This window comes from Uloborus diversus, chromosome 1 (genome assembly GCF_026930045.1).
Source record: "Uloborus diversus isolate 005 chromosome 1, Udiv.v.3.1, whole genome shotgun sequence".
Taxonomy (NCBI): Eukaryota; Metazoa; Arthropoda; class Arachnida; order Araneae; family Uloboridae; genus Uloborus; species Uloborus diversus.
In genome coordinates this window covers 227,153,715-227,174,356 of record NC_072731.1, presented here as the reverse complement: position 1 = coordinate 227,174,356, position 20,642 = coordinate 227,153,715, and the positions used below count along the sequence as shown (strand labels likewise).

The 20,642-nt window shown below is 30.7% G+C and overlaps 1 protein-coding gene across 1 annotated transcript; it reads right to left on the bottom strand.

Moving 5' to 3' along the window:
- Positions 1-107: 107 nt before the first annotated feature.
- LOC129234195 (histone H2A.V) lies at positions 108-18,952 on the bottom strand. Its single transcript, XM_054868113.1, has 5 exons — positions 18,844-18,952; positions 18,685-18,762; positions 13,585-13,698; positions 4,004-4,133; positions 108-3,416 (listed from the first exon to the last, which is right to left on the bottom strand). Exons 1-5 carry the CDS (start codon positions 18,844-18,846, stop codon positions 3,355-3,357), a joined length of 387 nt encoding a protein of 128 aa, XP_054724088.1. The 5' UTR covers positions 18,847-18,952; the 3' UTR covers positions 108-3,354.
- Positions 18,953-20,642: the final 1,690 nt, after the last annotated feature.

Below are 20,642 nucleotides of genomic sequence, written 5' to 3'. Positions count from 1 at the left end.
TCAAAAATGGCAGATTTTAATTCATCAATTTTCTTAATATTTATGTTGAGGACCCTGGTGTGTCACATCAGTCATCTGGACAATGTAAACTTCAAAAAACAAAAAAAAAAAAAAAAAAAAAAAATCACATGCTGATATCACAGGTCTTACAGCAAGAGAAATCAGCAGTTTTTAACATTTTTCTCATTCACACAACTTCTAAAATTGCTGACATAAATTTACTGCCCAGATCTTGAAACATGTAGTCATGCATCTATTAGATTTTGTCAAATACTAACAAAACACACAAAAAAAAAAAAAAAAAAATCCTATAACGGAGAACAGAAATTAAATGTGTGATTGCTGAAATTGAACAAAATTCATAAGTTTAGCTAGCGGGTACTAGTACAGCCATCACTAGGGGTTTGGGGAATACTAGTGGCCACTGGATTTCATGTGATCATTTTAAATCAATACAAAATTTTCAAATAAATTATGGCATTTAATTTGAAATTAAAATCTGGCATATGTGTTGGCCCATCTCTTATATAAGTATACATGTATATAAAATGAATAAATGAAAATATTAAATGCAAAAAAGACAGATTTATAACATTTTTAGTATTGCTCATTTCATTTGCATGTTGAAGTAACTTCTTTCAATGCAAGCAAAAGATATGGTACAAATTATATCTATTTGCTTTTACAGATTCTTCTTGCTGGATTTTCAAGCATAAATGTAAGAATTTGAAACCATGTGCACATGAAATGCTTTTTCTGATAAGCATGATTACAAGTAGAAAAAGTGTTTTTTATACCATTTGAAAACACTGATGGAAATATTCCATGATAAAATCTTAACATTGCTGTATATTTTAAATGAATGTATTGTCATTATAAATCAAAATCATTAAAATTTCATCTACACAAAACCCACAAGCATGTTTGCATATGTGCCAACTATGCTTTATTTCTTACAAAAGTGAAAGAAATTTGTCCAAGTTCACTTTCTTTTTGATGGTAACAATTTTTTTCAAAAATTTTCACTCATATAAAAGTTTGTTGCTCGGTTTGTTCATTTTGAAATCTCACCTCTACAAAATCCCTACTAATAGTCTTCATATTTTTCATTTGGTTACGATGAACATTTTTACAAAATCAATTTGAAGCTTGTGTACATTTAAATGTTTACTGATTGATTTTCCTTTAAAAATTAGATTTTATTAATTTTTAATTCCAATTTTAAGCAAACTTTCGCTTGTAAATTTGCTGATAAGATGAAATGTTTTTAGCACATTTAAAAGTTTCAAACTATTTGAAAAAATTATGATTGTTTTTAGCATAAATTTAAGGCTCACCTCAACTGCAGCACCTGTTCGCTTATTGCTTTAATGTAGCAGTGTCAGTCATTCTTTTACTGATTGTGATCTTCAAATATCCTCAATTTTTGTTCACTTTTTGCAACTAGTAGTTGAATCTCAAACCACTGCTGTGCACTCCATAAGGTTCAGATTATTTCGTGTCCTCAGAGCCTAACAAGCAAGAATGTATCTCTCACTATCTTGTTTATATTTTTTTCCTGGAAACCATTGGTAAAAAGAAAAGAACGCCATTTATTGTAATTTTTTTGAAATTTCAATAAAGGAAAGATTAATTCCAAACATGAATGATGAGACCGGACTTACAAAAATCATGAATTCACTAAAGGTTGGAAAAATTCAAAATTAGTAGTGGTGGTCAAAAATTAACTACTGAACCCCATGAAACGGAAGTACAATAGAACTCTGTTAGGTTTAACTACAGCCATCACTCCCCCCCCCCCCCAAAATATGTATTTGGCCTAGCTCTCTTCTCCTCCTCTTGTAATTGGATTCTGTCAGTCACAAATCTTGTTTGAGTAAAGTTAAATTTACTTGCAGAAACTAGGAAATTCTTGTATCTATCATTCAAAAAAAAAAAAAAAAAATCCTCGACCTTGGAAACAAACGGCAAGTTTTGTGCCCTTTACCATCATGTAGGCAATTTCACAACAATTGATGCTAAGCCTATAACATACAGCTTGGTTTCTGTTCAAGAAATAGAAGCAAAGAACAAAGAGATGGGATGATGATGTTTGTGAATACAAATTTAAATATACAAGTTCCGATATCTCCTGAAGCACATAAAGGGTTGGAAATGCTGAAGAACTTTCTTATTCATTTAAATAAAAAAAGAAAAAAAAAAAAAAGCAAACATCAAAATTTATTTTTTTCTATATTAGAAAAAGGTGCAGGGACATTTTTCAGTAGTTTAATTGAATAAATCGATTTATTCGTTCCATTTCTGCTTTCTAAATATTTTCAGTAATTTCCCTATAAACATTCCATATTTTAGTAGTAAATTTGTTATTACTACATTTTTTGTTAATCTGCATGGGTCATTTTCTCATATCTATTGTTTCAAATAACTGGTTCAATGAAAAACAAATGATCAAGGTTTTACTGTAGTAAAAATGTATTGAAACAGAGCCATTTCACCAATCAGTAAACAAAACAATTTTCCAGTTATGACTAATATGAGTAAACATGAAAAACAAAAGCATGCAAATAGGGATAAATATTGCAAGCAGATGATTCACAGTTACAAAGGAACACTATTTCTTAGTGAAAAAAAAGATTAATAGATTTAACAAGCTTGTGATAGACAAAAAAAAAAAAAAAAAACATTTTTGTTTTGATCAGTTTTCTTGGATAACTTTCATTCATAAGTTTGTTTATTTTCCAATTGAAAAAGGGGTTCCTAACAACCTCGAAACATATAACAACTCTGAATGCTAATTGCATAAATCTAAACTTTTTTTACTATTCATGACTATAACATAAATGTTAACACATAAAACACGTTTGTGAATATATACAAAATTGATTAAAAGAATCATTTGTAAAGCACTAACATGCAAAATAACTGCATGGAGCTTGTTTCAGGATGGTCAAAGATCCTTTCCTTTTCTCCATTACATAGTAATTGTACTACATCAAAAATGGCCTTGTAAAAAGTAGCCATTATACATCACCATGCAAAGGAAAGGTTCTAAAAAAGTATCAATAGAGTTCAACATCAATTATAAGTCATAAATGAAAGTCAAAATTAATATTTATATTTAAAAATCTTGATTTGTTAGAGAAAATTAATTATTACAATTTTTTCCTTAAACTAAACTTATGTTTAGAAGAAATATCAAGAAAAGTATGGATAACAATATGGCGATGAATGATTTTGGTTCATTAGTCTATTTTTCTGTAAAAAAAGTCTCTGAATGTGGAATAATTTCCATTCAAAGTCTTCTTTATGGGTAAAAAAAAATGAAATGTAAATATTTTGATGAATTGTGATCCTTTACTGTGGTTTCTGTGCTCCTTTTTTTCCAATCAAAGATTTGTGAATGTGTGGAATAACACCTGAAAAAGAGAAAATATTTCATAAAATTTTGAAAACATAAATATTAAAATTTTAGGAGAAAACAAAACCAATTTAATTTTAGCAACAGCAGAACAAATATAAAATAAAAGGTGAAATGGAAAAGTGTTAAAAACTTTTTTAAGTAATATAAAACTCAAAAAAAGATTTAACATTTTATATTAAAAATAACACTTGAAATTCATACAACTAATTTTACTTTAAAAGTCATTGTTCTTATCTAAAACATCTCAATAAAGAGCAGTTAAGCTAAAAGAAATGTATTTAAAAGTTTTTAAAAAATATGCACCTCTAACTCCTTACCCCCCCCCCCCCCCTCAATCAATGGAATTTATAAAATGAATACCAAAAGTGCCAAATTAGTTTAAAAGCAAAAGATATAGAAAGAAAGACAGATGCATCTAACCTCATTTCTGCAAGTTTTATGAACAACTTTTATTATTCTCTTATGAAATCTATATATTTAAAATGTAGAAAATTACGTAAAAAACTGATATATTTGAAACTACTATTCAATAAAAAAAAATTAATAATTAATTCAACATATATCCTCTAAATATTCACTTACCACCACCAGCAATAGTAGCTTTGATTAATGAATCTAATTCTTCATCTCCACGAATGGCAAGTTGCAAGTGCCTGGGAGTTATTCTTTTTACTTTTAAATCTTTACTAGCATTTCCTGCCAGTTCAAGAACCTACATATTTTTAAAAGAGAAAAAAAAATAAATAAATAAATAAGGTCTATTTCTAGATGGTAGTTCCTGGAGAGTAGGGCTGGGATCAGAATTTTAATATGTTACATTGCTTTTCCCTTATTGATATTTTTAATAAATCAATATATTTAGTTTATCATTTAATTTTTACATGGTCATAAACAGTTAATCAACTTTTAGGTAATATCAAGTTTTGTTAATTTAAATTGGGTTGATTAAAATTAAGTGATTTGTTAAAATCCCTAGATTAAAATCAAGTATTATTTTAATTTAAAAAAATTGATTTTGTAGTTTTAGAATGTTGTTTAAAATAGTGATGCAACGAATATTCGGCCTTTCCCAATTACAGTGCAAAAATTTTTTTTCATTATCACACATTGAAGAGTTTACACATTTTTATTAATGCTTGCCATATTTAATGGGTAATTTAAATGAAATCTTATCGTACTATTTCTGCATTGCCATTTTAAAGGGTTTTCACTCATAAATGGCAACTAAAATGTCTGTACTAAAATATACAAAATTTTTGGATAAAACCAAAAAACAGTATTTTTTTTTTCAACACATTAAGAAGGTTGATACTTATGTTATCTTTTGAAAATAATTCTAATTCATCAAAAATTTGAGTGAATAATATACAAGCATAAATCATAAATGAGGCAAAGGTTAGTTTTTTCTCTCTATGAGTAAAATATGTATAAAAATTTAATAATATGATACAAATTCTTTTTTCCCAATGTTTTAACTTTTTCTTATTAAATATGACAATTTAAAATGCAAAAAAAAAAAAAAAAAAATATATATATCATTAATATTATTATAACTTACATTACATTTTCATTGTCTGCTAGTAGAGCAAAGTTTTTTCTGCACACAAACAGTTTATTGTGCAGGGGAAAAAATTGTTGAGCATTTTTAGTAGATAGGTCTTTTTCCCTTCTTATTTCTCCCATAAAAAGCTACCAGATTTTGAAAATAAGTGTTTGCTATATTCAAGGGTGCCCCTATAAAATTTTCCTTATTTGGCAAACTTTGTTCTACGATCCTGCAAACTGATCATTATTCGACGAAATTCGGAATTCAATTCTGCATTATTTGGAGTTTCATTTGACAAATTGGGAATTTCTGCCATCCCAAATATTAAGGTTCTGGGCATTCTTGACTACATTAGGTACATGTAGTGAAAGCTTGGGGCAAAGGCGGAGCCCCCCCCCCCCCCCCTCGTGTTAATAGATGGCCAAAATTTGTAGTAGCCATGCATTAGTGAATACCCTTAAAAAATGATAATGCACTAAAGTTTTCCAAGATTTCATTTCAAATATTCATTTAATGTATGCAAAATTAACAAAATTTCATAAAATTTTCAAAAATGAAACATTTTTATAAAACTTTACAAAAAAAAAAAAATTTAATTACTTGCATAGTAGTCGGTTGAGGCCGAATAGCAAATTAGATATTTTTCCGAAGCTGAATATTGGGTGGAGGGGCCAAATATGCCAAATAGTTGCATCATTAGTACATACACCAATACAGTCTGCAGATATATATAAATATAGTTATATGTTTTCTATTAGAATTATTTTAGTAATTAAATTTTTTAATAGAGAAATTCGGTTTGTAACTGCTAAAATTTTGTTAAATGTATATTATATAAGGATAGAAATTTATGAGATGCAAGTTCAAGCTGAATCATTTCAGTTTATTTGAATTTTTCTTTTTCTTATTTATTTGAGAAGCTTTATAAAATAATGCCTATAATAGAAAATGATTGCAATTTTAAGCTTAAATATAGAACTCTGATCTTTAAAAACTGTTGCTGAGGAAATATCTTCTTTTTACTAATTTTTCAGCCAAATATTTAATTTTAAAGTGTATACTAATAGCAAATTTTTATAAATTTGCTCCAAAACATATTTTAATCTACTATAATGCATACTGAACTGTTAACTATCAAAACTGTGCATTAAATGCAACCTGTATTTTGCTTTTTGATGAAAATAAGTTAACTATTCAACGGCCGAATATTCAGTATTCAGCTGAAGTCCTATTTGTTGCATCACTAGTTCATAGAAATGAAATAAAGATATATATGAGTATGGAAAAAACTATTAACATTTCACCTTAAGATTGTAAAACACAGAACCATTTCTTGTAACTGACCACAAATAATGCAATTTTTAGAGAAATTACAAATTTTCTTAGGAAACAGCACAGACATAATAACTCAGATTGTTTTTTGCAGTAGTTTCGCAATTCCTTTTTTCCCACCCTTTTAAAACCTATCCCAGACTTCATAGTGATTTTGAAAAAAAAAAAAAAAATCAAAATGCAATATTACAAAAAAATTAGGAGGTGAAATTTAGCAGGTAAAATTAAGTATTTTCAGGAAAAAACTGGGAACTAAAAGAAAAAAGAAATGAAAGAAACATGTTTCAAAAATGATACAATTTTCATACTCCATATGAAAAGGTTCTATTTTTGCAATCACAATCACTTTATTCCTAAAATTCTAATCACTAAAAAAAACCCTTTTCTACAAAACTTCCTTCTTTTGTTGTGCTGATGAAAATTCGAGAGACATTTACTTCATTAGCGAGTTCAGGTGAATGCATCAAAATTCAGGAGTATCCCGAGCAAATCAGGAAAGTTGGCAGCTATGATATTATAACATATACAGCAGGATGTATCGAAAAAAACTTCTTTTCGAAATTCAATCTGTCAAGTTGTAAAAAAGGTTGCCCCTACCGACCCACATATCACACATAAAATTTTGTACAAATCAAAAAATGTCCCGCATGAGGCCTAAAGTTCATACTTTTCTTCAAAAAATCATTTTTTTTTAAAGAATAACAAAAAATTTTCAAATAGAAAAATGTACACAGTAAAGTCGTAGAAAAAAGTGAGGGTAAAAAAACTATCATAAGCAATGTATAGGTATTCTGCACTGATTCTAAACTTCCGTGATTTTCACAAAAAAAAAAGCATTTTGGAAAGCCATGTGGCTTGGTCACAAATAGGGCTTCTGATCCTTGCGGGCTCCTGCATGATATTAATCCCGTGGAATTGAGAGCAAAATCTAGCAAAATTGCCTATCCTGAGAAGATTTTCTATGCAAACATTTTCCAAGTTTTGCCGCTCATAAAACGAATATTTTCACAAGCGTCATTTGAAGTTTAACCCGATGTAGTAGCCGGAATACAGTGTTGGAATGCTTAAAGGAAAACACTCAAAACCTTTAACTTACAAAAAAATGCACAGTATTTTTCTCATATATCATTAATATTATTATAACTTACATTACATTTTCATTGTCTGCTAGTAGAGCAAAGTTTTTTCTGCACACAAACAGTTTATTGTGCAGGGGAAAAAATTGTTGAGCATTTTTAGTAGATAGGTCTTTTTCCCTTCTTATTTCTCCCATAAAAAGCTACCAGATTTTGAAAATAAGTGTTTGCTATATTCAAGGGTGCCCCTATAAAATTTTCCTTATTTGGCAAACTTTGTTCTACGATCCTGCAAACTGATCATTATTCGACGAAATTCGGAATTCAATTCTGCATTATTTGGAGTTTCATTTGACAAATTGGGAATTTCTGCCATCCCAAATATTAAGGTTCTGGGCATTCTTGACTACATTAGGTACATGTAGTGAAAGCTTGGGGCAAAGGCGGAGCCCCCCCCCCCCCCCTCGTGTTAATAGATGGCCAAAATTTGTAGTAGCCATGCATTAGTGAATACCCTTAAAAAATGATAATGCACTAAAGTTTTCCAAGATTTCATTTCAAATATTCATTTAATGTATGCAAAATTAACAAAATTTCATAAAATTTTCAAAAATGAAACATTTTTATAAAACTTTACAAAAAAAAAAAAATTTAATTACTTGCATAGTAGTCGGTTGAGGCCGAATAGCAAATTAGATATTTTTCCGAAGCTGAATATTGGGTGGAGGGGCCAAATATGCCAAATAGTTGCATCATTAGTACATACACCAATACAGTCTGCAGATATATATAAATATAGTTATATGTTTTCTATTAGAATTATTTTAGTAATTAAATTTTTTAATAGAGAAATTCGGTTTGTAACTGCTAAAATTTTGTTAAATGTATATTATATAAGGATAGAAATTTATGAGATGCAAGTTCAAGCTGAATCATTTCAGTTTATTTGAATTTTTCTTTTTCTTATTTATTTGAGAAGCTTTATAAAATAATGCCTATAATAGAAAATGATTGCAATTTTAAGCTTAAATATAGAACTCTGATCTTTAAAAACTGTTGCTGAGGAAATATCTTCTTTTTACTAATTTTTCAGCCAAATATTTAATTTTAAAGTGTATACTAATAGCAAATTTTTATAAATTTGCTCCAAAACATATTTTAATCTACTATAATGCATACTGAACTGTTAACTATCAAAACTGTGCATTAAATGCAACCTGTATTTTGCTTTTTGATGAAAATAAGTTAACTATTCAACGGCCGAATATTCAGTATTCAGCTGAAGTCCTATTTGTTGCATCACTAGTTCATAGAAATGAAATAAAGATATATATGAGTATGGAAAAAACTATTAACATTTCACCTTAAGATTGTAAAACACAGAACCATTTCTTGTAACTGACCACAAATAATGCAATTTTTAGAGAAATTACAAATTTTCTTAGGAAACAGCACAGACATAATAACTCAGATTGTTTTTTGCAGTAGTTTCGCAATTCCTTTTTTCCCACCCTTTTAAAACCTATCCCAGACTTCATAGTGATTTTGAAAAAAAAAAAAAAAATCAAAATGCAATATTACAAAAAAATTAGGAGGTGAAATTTAGCAGGTAAAATTAAGTATTTTCAGGAAAAAACTGGGAACTAAAAGAAAAAAGAAATGAAAGAAACATGTTTCAAAAATGATACAATTTTCATACTCCATATGAAAAGGTTCTATTTTTGCAATCACAATCACTTTATTCCTAAAATTCTAATCACTAAAAAAAACCCTTTTCTACAAAACTTCCTTCTTTTGTTGTGCTGATGAAAATTCGAGAGACATTTACTTCATTAGCGAGTTCAGGTGAATGCATCAAAATTCAGGAGTATCCCGAGCAAATCAGGAAAGTTGGCAGCTATGATATTATAACATATACAGCAGGATGTATCGAAAAAAACTTCTTTTCGAAATTCAATCTGTCAAGTTGTAAAAAAGGTTGCCCCTACCGACCCACATATCACACATAAAATTTTGTACAAATCAAAAAATGTCCCGCATGAGGCCTAAAGTTCATACTTTTCTTCAAAAAATCATTTTTTTTTAAAGAATAACAAAAAATTTTCAAATAGAAAAATGTACACAGTAAAGTCGTAGAAAAAAGTGAGGGTAAAAAAACTATCATAAGCAATGTATAGGTATTCTGCACTGATTCTAAACTTCCGTGATTTTCACAAAAAAAAAAGCATTTTGGAAAGCCATGTGGCTTGGTCACAAATAGGGCTTCTGATCCTTGCGGGCTCCTGCATGATATTAATCCCGTGGAATTGAGAGCAAAATCTAGCAAAATTGCCTATCCTGAGAAGATTTTCTATGCAAACATTTTCCAAGTTTTGCCGCTCATAAAACGAATATTTTCACAAGCGTCATTTGAAGTTTAACCCGATGTAGTAGCCGGAATACAGTGTTGGAATGCTTAAAGGAAAACACTCAAAACCTTTAACTTACAAAAAAATGCACAGTATTTTTCTCCGAAGAAGAAAGCAATAAAAAAAACCTATCACAGGGTTGCCACGAAAGTTCAAGAATGAAATTCCCTGACATTTCCAGGTTTTCCAGGTGGTTTTAAGAAAAATTCCAGGTTATCGATCTCCACCTTCATTTTGCAACATTAATATATACATCTCAAATTTTGATAAAACTTACCTCATTTTCAAACTTTACAAACAATGGTTACCAAATTTAATTTACTCAAGCTGAAATAATCAAAAATATGTACTAATGGTGGTTCATTTTTTTTTTCCTCTCAGCTCGAGTCCAAGACACCCCTTATTTTTTTAGACTTACTAATAGTATTATGCTGTAAAAGTTTTAGCTTCTTACTCAAATTTTAAGAGTGTGCTCAATGACCCCTTAATTTAACATTAGCTCTAGCATAGAAAAAGTCACAAATTTAGAAACATTTAATGTCCCCAGCTGTTTTTTTTATGTAAGTAATTATTTTATTGCAATGAATATGCATACAACTCGTGTAGATTATAGTATGTAACATTGTTTTTTCAGTTCAATGTATTTTTTTAACCCCCTCCTCATACTTATGAAGTTTTGAGGGAGGGGGTCGAGCACCCTCTTTCAGTTGGAATAGGAAGTTAAAATTCTTCCAGTATTTTACTATCCACAAGTCTAAAAACATTGAGTGGTGTCCTGTTTTCTAGGAGAAACCTTTTTTTTAAGTGTATTTTTGAACTACCCTAATGTACTGACACAAGAGAAGCAAATCACTGTAATAAACAATTAATGCAAATGTAGCATATCTTATTTTCAATAGCGAGGAGCCACTGCCTTACATCAAGTGAAAGAACTGCAAAATTAACAATTGTGATATCTGTATCACAAAAATAAAGTTAATTGCTAAAATAATCTGAACTAAAAACTTATGAAACCTAAACTTTTTCAATTATTGCCTTCTACCCCTCCAATCCATTGAACTCAAAGCGCTTTTAGACTTTGGCCTGTAAAAAAATCATGCATCTTTTAGCTTCACATCTTTCCCCTGTTTGTTGCTCATAAAACAGGGGTGCTCCCCCCCCCCCAAGTTCAATGGCACAACCTCCCCCCCCCCAATATTTCTGAACGCCTTAGCGCTTTTATTTTTAACCCTCCTTTTTTTATTTGTTTACCTATTTATTTAATTTTAATTATTATTGTTTTGGAAGAAAAGTGTGCTCGCTCCCCAATAAAATACACACACAGATGAAAATAATAAAGTAAAATAATATGAGTAAATAATTTGAATAAAAATAAAGTAAAATAAGTAATTAAAAAATCCCCCCAAAAAATTTTGATGGCGCAACTAATCACTCCTGTGGGCACCCTGTCATAAAGTTAAATTTTGAGCATTGATCAGAAACTTCTCTGCTGCGCAGGTTTTTTTTTAAAAAATCGGATTACTTTTATTTTGAAAGAAAGAAGCGCATTGGAAGTCTTTAAAGATCACTACCAAAATACTAAAAGATTAGCGATACTTCTGTAAAAAAGAAACTTTCTAAGTTTAAAATTTTCCAATGAACTAAATTTACAGAACAAAATTGTTTAGAATAATACGATTTCATTAATTAATTTAAAGAAATAATAAAAAATATGAAAAGATTATTGCAGCTCATTAAAAACTTCAGTCTACTCGCAGACAAAACAATGTGCTGTGCATCATAAAAACTTCAGAACTGCTGACGTAAACAAGCAGCGTTTAAACAGAGCCCGCTCAAACGAGGAGGAAGAAAAGTACCTTCTGCGCATGTCCGCCGCAGACTGCTATGGAGCACGCGCCAATGGCAGAGAGTTGATAAAAAGAACTGCAGGGGGAAGAAGAAAGAGGGGAATGACAAAACGACGAATGGGAAGGGAATGGCGGCGAAAAAAACAAGGCTGAAAGTTTTTTTTTTTTTTTTTGACGTCATAGACCGCGGGCAGCGCTAAGACCGATCGGAAATATGCAATTTTTCATTTTCCCTGACATTTCCCTGATTTTCGGCCATTTTCATTTTCCCTGACAATTCCAGGTTTTCCCGGTGCGTGGCAACCCTGCTATCATTATTTATGCTCTCTAACCTGTAGAAAGTGCCTGCCAATATCTTTGTCACCGTGAAGTTGATATTATAAATGTGGGTGGTACCTTGAAAATTATGTTGGATGAATTAGCAGACTAATCTGCAATATTCAGCAAAGTGGCAACAGAAACTTGGACAAAACACAGGATGACTCGCAGTACATTAAGCAGCTCAAGTTTTTGAATGTCTCTTTTAAGTGAGAGATAAAATTAGTGAAGTTATATAAAAACTTTTACTGAGACTATGATTTGGTGAAACGAATTAGCGTTCACTCCCTGCTCTAATGAATCAAATACACTGATACAATGAAAAAGGTTACTGTAGTTAAATTGGATACAGCAGTACACAAATCTAAGACATCGTATTTGTCAGAAATTTGCAGTTCTTGAGCAAAAACGAACCATGACTTCCATAAGAAAATAAAATTATTAGAAGGTCTGGAGGTTTGTGGAGATTTTTTGCTAAATGTCTATAATTATTTAAACTCGGTAAAACTAACTGCTGTTGATAGCCCACGTTTTCATCAATGGCATTATTTTTTGGGCAAAAACCCCTTCCCATCTCATACAAAGCAAAGGGTATTTTTGTATACCAAACGATAATTGCTTATTATGTGACTTTGCAGTGCTCCACATAAAAAGCCTCTAGCAAAACTAGCACATCCTCTTAGAGCTGTTGAAAAACAGTTAGTATGGGAAAAACTTGATGATATATAAAAATACACATAATATTCCATATATGTTTTGGTGTTTGGTTTTTTACTTAATTCTTTTAATAACATACTTCTATGTAATAAAATGAAAACAATGTTTGCAAGATTGTTTCATAATCTTTAATTTTTCTTAAGCTTCACAAAACTATTCTTACAATATAATCAGCAAATAAATTCAAATAATTTTTATCTTTAAAACATAAATAAATGTATCTAAAGTTTTTTATTAGCAAAGAAATTGTTAAACCAACATTTGCAAAAAAGAAAATTTAAAAGCTAATACATTTATTTCGAAAATTCTAACTCGAACTTCTAAAAAATCCTTATTTTTGCATACTATGCGAGAACCTAAATGCTGCATAAGAGCAAAACCTTTTATTTGAAGATATATATAACTCCCAGCTCTATTACTCATAATTTTCAACTTTAAAAAATATATATTAACATTTTTTTCTGTTATTCAAAATTTTTTTTTAGAAAATGTTGATTTTTTAAAGAAAATTTTCAATTTTAGGCCTTGTGCAAGACACAAATATTTTTTGATTCGGATAAAATTGTTTATGTAAGATGTGAGTCGGTAGGGGCAACTTTTTAACAACCAGACAAACTGAATTTCGAAAAAAAAGTTTTTTTCGATACACCCTAACATACAGCCTGTATAAAACAATTATTTTTCTAAATAACTGCTAGAGTGGTAGTGCGGCTAAACAAAAATGTGACATTTTATAAATCCTATTATTCATGAAGTGTTCATCCTCCACCAAAAGTGATAAATCCTATACCTCCCTCCGAAAAAAAGAATTACCAATCCCTTTACCCCCCTAAAATCTGCAATGGTGCAGCCTCTACTCTGAACCCATTGCTCTTTTTCCCCCAAATAATTTTTTGACTTTTAAATAATTTTTTCTCACCTCAGCAGTTAAATATTCAAGAATTGCAGCACTGTAGACAGCAGCAGTGGCACCTACTCGACCATGACTAGTAGTTCTATGCTTTAAATGGCGATGAATTCTGCCAACAGGAAACTATAAAAAAAACTTTCGGGCAACTTTATTTAGAATACAGTATACTATACATATACTCCTAATAAGTTAACCTCCTTATTTTATTTACAGAAATCTTGGAAAAAAATATAGGTTTTGCTCATAAGTTGAAGTCATTGCCATGGTAACTTCTTGTTTCATATTTCTTGCTCCTGTTTTAATGGTAAAACACAGAATTTTGTGACTGTTGAAAACATTAATCTTTTAAACCTGGTAAGTGTAATTCTGGTAAGAATTTCACTGAATGGCCTTAGTTTAAATTTTTGGTGAAAGGAAAGTTCAAATGTCATTTTAATAAAAGAGTCGCATCTTAGAACCAACATAATTCAGGGCCATATATTGACAATAAATGGGTTTGTAATCCACTCTGGATATTTTCTCAGCCATTCACTTGAAAAATACTCACTAAACAATTTATTTGCACACTCTTATTTTTTAAGTGACTAATTTCAGCGTTTAAAAAAAAGGAAAAAATTGAAGTTTTGTGGAACCGTCAGGTGATCTTCGTGGTACTCTGGGGTTCTCGGAACACAATGTAAGAAACGCTGATTTATGATTTAAAAAATAATTTTTGTTAAAACATTATGTAACACTTATTTATAAAAACCATTTAAAAATAAAGCTTTTTTTTTCACCTCAATATCGCGCATTTAATGATTCCTTTGAGTTATAAATGGAAATGATTAGTTGTTTTGGTAGTGTTGTGAATTTCCTTTCGTAACTCTACCAACTGTTACATAGGGAAATTTTTATGTAATATGAGTTATTGGCAATTTTTTTAAGTAAAAATTTTTTTAAGTAAAAATTTTTTTTAATGAACATTTTGGAGAAAAATATTTTCATACTCATTAATTGAACCTCATTAATATATGGGCATTTCTCAAAAGGTGGGAACAAAAAAGTTAACTTTGAGCAATTTCAAAAATTTTCAAATTTGACATCAATTTTGCTTTTATTCTACAGCATGCATACCTAGAACACAATATATGAACATGAAAAGACAGCAGGTATTTGTAAAATTTGTTAGTTAGCAAATCAAATCAGCAGTCTGTAGGTAACAGATTTTGGACATTGTTGTCCTGTAGGTAAAGGATTTTGGACATCATCATAATGTAAGTTTCACCATTTTTGACAATTGTTAATGGGGCATTCCACGGTATTTTGGACATTATGTAGAGTCCGTAATGTGACCTTTTTTTGCCATAACATTTTAATTTACCATTTGCTTTGCAAATTATTTTAATTTGAGCTGGTTTGAGCTGGTGTGTTGGTAGGAAAAGATCAAAATAAAATAATATGCTAATCAAACAGTAAATTAAAAAGTTATGGCAAAAAAGGTGATGTTACGGACTCTACATAAATGTCAAAAATACCTTGGAATGCCCCTAATCTGATTTTTAACTTTTCCAATGAAAATTTTATTTACTACTTTTTGAATTTTGAAATTTAATAATAAAGAGGATATTAATAAAGTACTTGAATGGCTATACATACTGCTCTTTACATATAATAAAGTTTTGGAATGATTTTGAAGAAGTTGATGAAAGGTAAAAAAAAAGCTTCATGGAAATAACTATACAAACTCGTAGCTTCTTTTATTAAATAACATTTGTATTTCTCTGGATTATTAACTTTAATTTCTGCAGATATTTTCCAAACTTAGAATGTACTTTTTCCAGAACGTCACTTTTTGTTCTACTTCTAGGAGACATAATCTCGTGTGCGCATTAAACTTTGCAATAAATCCTTTTGCAAATAGGTATTAAAAATCAATAATGCCTTCAAAAATTACATAAATACAACACAAATTCCATAAAAAAACTTAATTAAATTGTTTAAAGCACTTTTTCAAAACATGTTGTTAATTCAAAAGGCTTACTATCTCTCAAATCTCAAGATAGAATGAAAATTACCAACTGATATGTGTTTACAAATCAAATGCAGACGATTTTTTTTAACTAAAAAATTAAAAATAAAAAAATTGCTAGCGCAGGTGATAAAGTCGCCAAAACTGGTGCAGGTGAAGATAAACTACATTTGTCAAACTGGAATTCCCCTCTAGTAACCTTTAGCTTATCGTATACTGTGTTGTCGCCAATGGAGGTTTGCTTGGCGATTTTAGCGCAAAATGGCTTTCGTTACGAACATAACCAGCCATGTTTCTACTGTAATTTATGTACTGTTCAATGTGTAACGTATTAATTAGGCAAAATACCAATGGATTAAAGAAGATAACATTATAATAATCTTTTTTATTGAGGTTAGAAGACAGTGGATCATCAAAAATTATGAATAAACGGACAGAATTATTGGCGTCAAGATCGTAACGCCATTTGGACATCTCACATGTATGTTTTAGAAAAATCATTTTTCTTCTAAGATACTGCATAAAAGCTTATGAAAACACTTTTAAACAATTGAAAATTGATTCTGAGGATCGATAAATACCTTTAAAACGAAAACATCATATACTTAGTTCTCAAATAATAGTATTGTGAAGATCGTAACTTTTGGACATACATCAAATTTCAAACTTACGTTTTTTTTTAAATCGTTTACAAAGTAAATAATCTATCTGTACTTTTGTTATTTGTGTAAAATATTAACAAAAAGTTATTCAGTGTAAGATTCATACCTTTATTTATTTATTTATTTATTTTTGAAACGTATGGAAATAATTTAAAAAAAATTTTTTTTAATGGTACATTTGCTCAGTTAACGTTTTGGTATGTCCAAAATTGTGCCTTTTAGCAAAGAAAATATTTTTATAGGGTTATTTGAAGAGCATTTTTTCCATAATTTATGTCAATTCTTGTCTCTATACAGTATTCTAGTTTAACTCAAAAATTTTTGAGTTAATTAAATGAAAGTTATTTGGTGTTGAAGCTTCAAAGTTGAGGTCTGTCTTTGCTCCCACCTTTTGAGAACTGCTCATATATATTTATACATTACGAATATTGCAGTAAAAACAAATTGATCAGATTACACCCCTTTAGCTTTAGCATAATTTTGGACAGTTCCAGATAGTTTCAGACACTTTGTAATGGTAAAAACCACCTGTAATGTCCTAAAACCAGTTTTGGACAGTCCAAAACCCAACCATGTTTTTAAGCTATTATGGCATGTGAGCCCAATTTAGGAATCCTGAAATCCAGAAGACCTCAAACCCAAAACAAATGATGACAGCAGGTGGCTGTATCGTCTTACTTTGCCAATTTTGAGAACTTGTTATTGGCCATGGCTGTGGATAAAGTCAAAATACTAAGAAGTTGAATTAGAAGGGCACACAAGGCAAACGATTTTCAATCAGAAATCACTTCTGTAACTTTTAGAGAATTCCTTCCTCCAATATTAAGTTTTAAAGCTTTGAACTGTAAAATTTAAATGACTGGTCTTTAAATTTTACAGTTCAAAGCTTTTGTCATTTCTAGAAAGTATCCAACTTTCTAGAAATGACAAAATATCCTTATTTATTTTCTATTTTTTTCATAATTTTTATTTTCTCAAAGTATACAGAAGCATAATTTTTAAAGATATTTCTTACTAGTATCTTCAAATCATTAGTAGTTCAACTTAAAAAACATACAGCCCTACAACTCCATTAGCACACGTTAACAAACGCTAATAATTGAAAGTTTGGTTTTTTAACAGAAAATTCAGGGCCACATTGACAGTTACTATGCATCAAATACTTTTTATCGTCTTTTAAGTCAGTTTTTAGAACTTCAATATCCTCTGATCAATTTCCTGGCAAAGTTTATAACAGTTGATTTTCAAAAACAGTTAAAACTTCATACAATATTGCATTATTACTCACGGTCCAGCTATTGAAAGTGTTATAAAACAGGTTAGTGAGTTGGTAGCCCTAAAGCAGAATACTTTGTGATGTTCCACAATGTAAAATCATTTGATCAAATTTGTTCTGCAAAAACTTGAAAAAAAAAGCATGAAATTCAAGTTTTAAGATCACATTCTTGACAGAAAATGCAAAACCCTGCACTATGTCTCCATTCTTGGCACTAAAAAGTGCCGCTTCAGTTCCTCCGAGCATCAAACACTTCCGAGTGCTTTGACACCAATTCTAGAAATGCCAGTTCAAAAAATGCTTGAAAATAGACCATTTTTTCTTACTTTTGGAGAAATTCAAGCCTTGGTTGAACTTGGTTGTTCAAACTGGAAAATATTTTAAATTTGTTCTGTACTCACCAATATGCGACTTTTGGTGGATATTGCAAATCAAGATTCCAACTTTCGTTTTTTTTTTTGGGACATCGTAATGTAATGACTAGTATGGTGTGGGAACATCGGCTGCAAAAGGGATATAAATCTATTCTCGAAATCAATATATGGTAACCACTAACAAAGCCGATATTTCATTTCTAAAATTTTCCTCTTGTGGGCGAGGCATTACTCATGAAAAACTTGCAAAGAAGACACTTCACCTGAGTCTCGTTGTAGCGCGAATCGACTGTCTATTTTTCTTGATATTTTGCAGACCTGGTTTCTATATTTATTGTTATGACAAAAACAAAGGGATCAATCACATTATTACCAAATAGAAAAGTTGAGTTTATGACAAACTATCTACTCCCTGAGCATGCGTTACTTGCAACAAGAAATCCAGGGAACATATATAATTTTTTGAAAACAATATTAAGATTTTTTAATTATATGAACATTAATAAACATTGCTAATGTTAATCTGAACCATAAACCAGAAAACCAAAAAATGTGTGGCATTAAATGCAGACAAATTTTACGAGGCTGAAAAAAAGTTTAAAAAAAAAGGAAATAAGTCCACAAGTATTTAAAATATTCAGTTTCGTTACGAGCATTCTGATGCAATATTGCGAATATATTGCTCCCATATTGAACAAAACAAATACTTTTAACACAGATAGAACAAATAAAATAACTTCATCGTGCACATATTACGTATAGTATACCAGGAAAAAAAAAAAGACGAACCTGCAATCCTGCTCTGGCAGACCTCGATACTGCTTTCGCCTTGGCTTTTCCAGAATCTTTCCCAGCTTTTCCACCAGCCTATAAATAACAATTAATATTATCTATTCGCGAGAAAAACTTAGGGAAAAGAAAAAGAATATAATGTTTGATTAATATTACCATTATAGAATACAAAATACAAATTTAGACTCAATGATGTAGACGAAACTAAACATGCAAAAAGAAACTCTATATTAATAAACTTCCGTTGTCAGCAGGAAGAGCAGAAGCAGAACAACGCTCGGTAAATTGTTGCCACATCAGAAGTTAAAATTTCGTCATCATTTGCTAACACTTTGTTTTGGAGTTTCATGGAGTTCCTAACAGCTTACGTTCTACGAACTCAATCGGTAGCTACCGATTGATTGTCAAGTGACAACTAGTGACGTCAGCTAATGCTAAAGCATTGGAGGTGACATCATTATTTGACATCTTTATTTTAACCGATGAGCTACCGGTAGCTCATCGAGCGCATCCTACAAAAAGGAACTCCTTTTTTAATGTAAAACTATGATCTTCGGATGTAAAGACTTCTGAGAGGAAATTCCTTTTCTCGGATGTTTTGGGACGTTTCTCGGAACGTCCTAAACCTTACACTTTCTTGCATGTAAAAAGAAGTTCTTTGAAACCCAGCAAAACGTGTCTGAAATCAATTACTTTTGCGCTTTTACAACGTTATGTTTTCCTACTACTCTGTGTTGCAAATAGGAATGTATTCATCTCAAACTCATGGGCGCGTTAGTATTAATGATCGTAGTTGCACAGTTAAACAAATGTGTTTAATAGTAAGCACTGATGGATTTTCTTGCTTGTATTCGCATCATATTCTTGAATTCGGCGAGATCAACCGGTAGCGACTGGTCGATCAAACACTAGCCAGCTAGTGACATCCCCATCGGTGAGCTACCGGCCGCTCATCGAAACAACCTAAAACAACCAGTCGACCGATGACTAAACAGGCACGTTTTAATTAGACTCCTCTATACGGACTAACAATGTTGACGATCTCGACTGTAACGTTTAGTGACATACGAAGAGAAAAAAAAATAGATTTTTTTTTTTTTTGAAATCACCATACGTCGATCACGATGTCGCGCGATAACGTTAAGCGATATGGTGTAATGTCTATCGGTTATGTGTTCGAACACAGTAACTGTGCGCACCGGTTGGTTGATTTGAGGTCACGTCGAGTAACCAAAGGATGCTTTCATCAGCCGGTTACACTCTATTGGAACATAAATCCCTGAGGTCAACCACCCATTAATTTTATTCGTCAACAAAGCAAATGTTATCACCTGTATAATTTCTTCAACTTTTGTGCTTTGTTTTCAGTTTTATTAGTCATGCAATGTACCGACAGCCGGACCGGCATAACCAATGCAGTGCTTTGCTTGGCGTTTTAATTTTTTTTAAACAAAGGGGAAGAAAATGTCCGTGCATTTTATCGAAAATGACAAGCTCTGAAGTTCTTGTTTCTGTCTCGGTACCCCATTTGAAAATACAATGGAGGGAGTGAAGACTTTCATTCGTCAAGCAAATACCCCAAGTCTTGTGCTAGATTTTAAAGCAAAGCACTGGAAGAAATCAGGTTTCTTCGGAGTGAAAGCGGAGTTTTTACCCAGAATGTATTACACGAAATAAGTTCGTCTAATCGCTGGGTATAGCCGCTAAGGATGCTGGGAAAAAACTGCTTTCTCTGATACATTGAAAAACCTCATTTTACATAGAAACGGGGAATTTTTTTAACAGACCCTGAGTTTTAAATTCTCTGTTTAGTATAATTACTAAATTACAACGATCTGCTATGATAAATGTACAAAGTGGTACATTCGATATAGCAGTCACAAGAATCGAAAAATAATGCTCGATTACGAAACCCCCTTTTAAGCTATTATTGCCACCAAAATGGAATCAGCACC

Excerpts from the sequence above, each read along its gene's own strand:
- LOC129234195 (XM_054868113.1), bottom strand. Across the intron at positions 13,699-18,684 it reads CTGCCAGAGCAGGATTGCAG|TTTCCTGTTGGCAGAATTCA; the intron begins GTTCGTCTTTTT and ends TTTTTTTTATAG. Across the intron at positions 3,417-4,003 it reads AGCTACTATTGCTGGTGGTG|GTGTTATTCCACACATTCAC; the intron begins GTAAGTGAATAT and ends TCTCTTTTTCAG.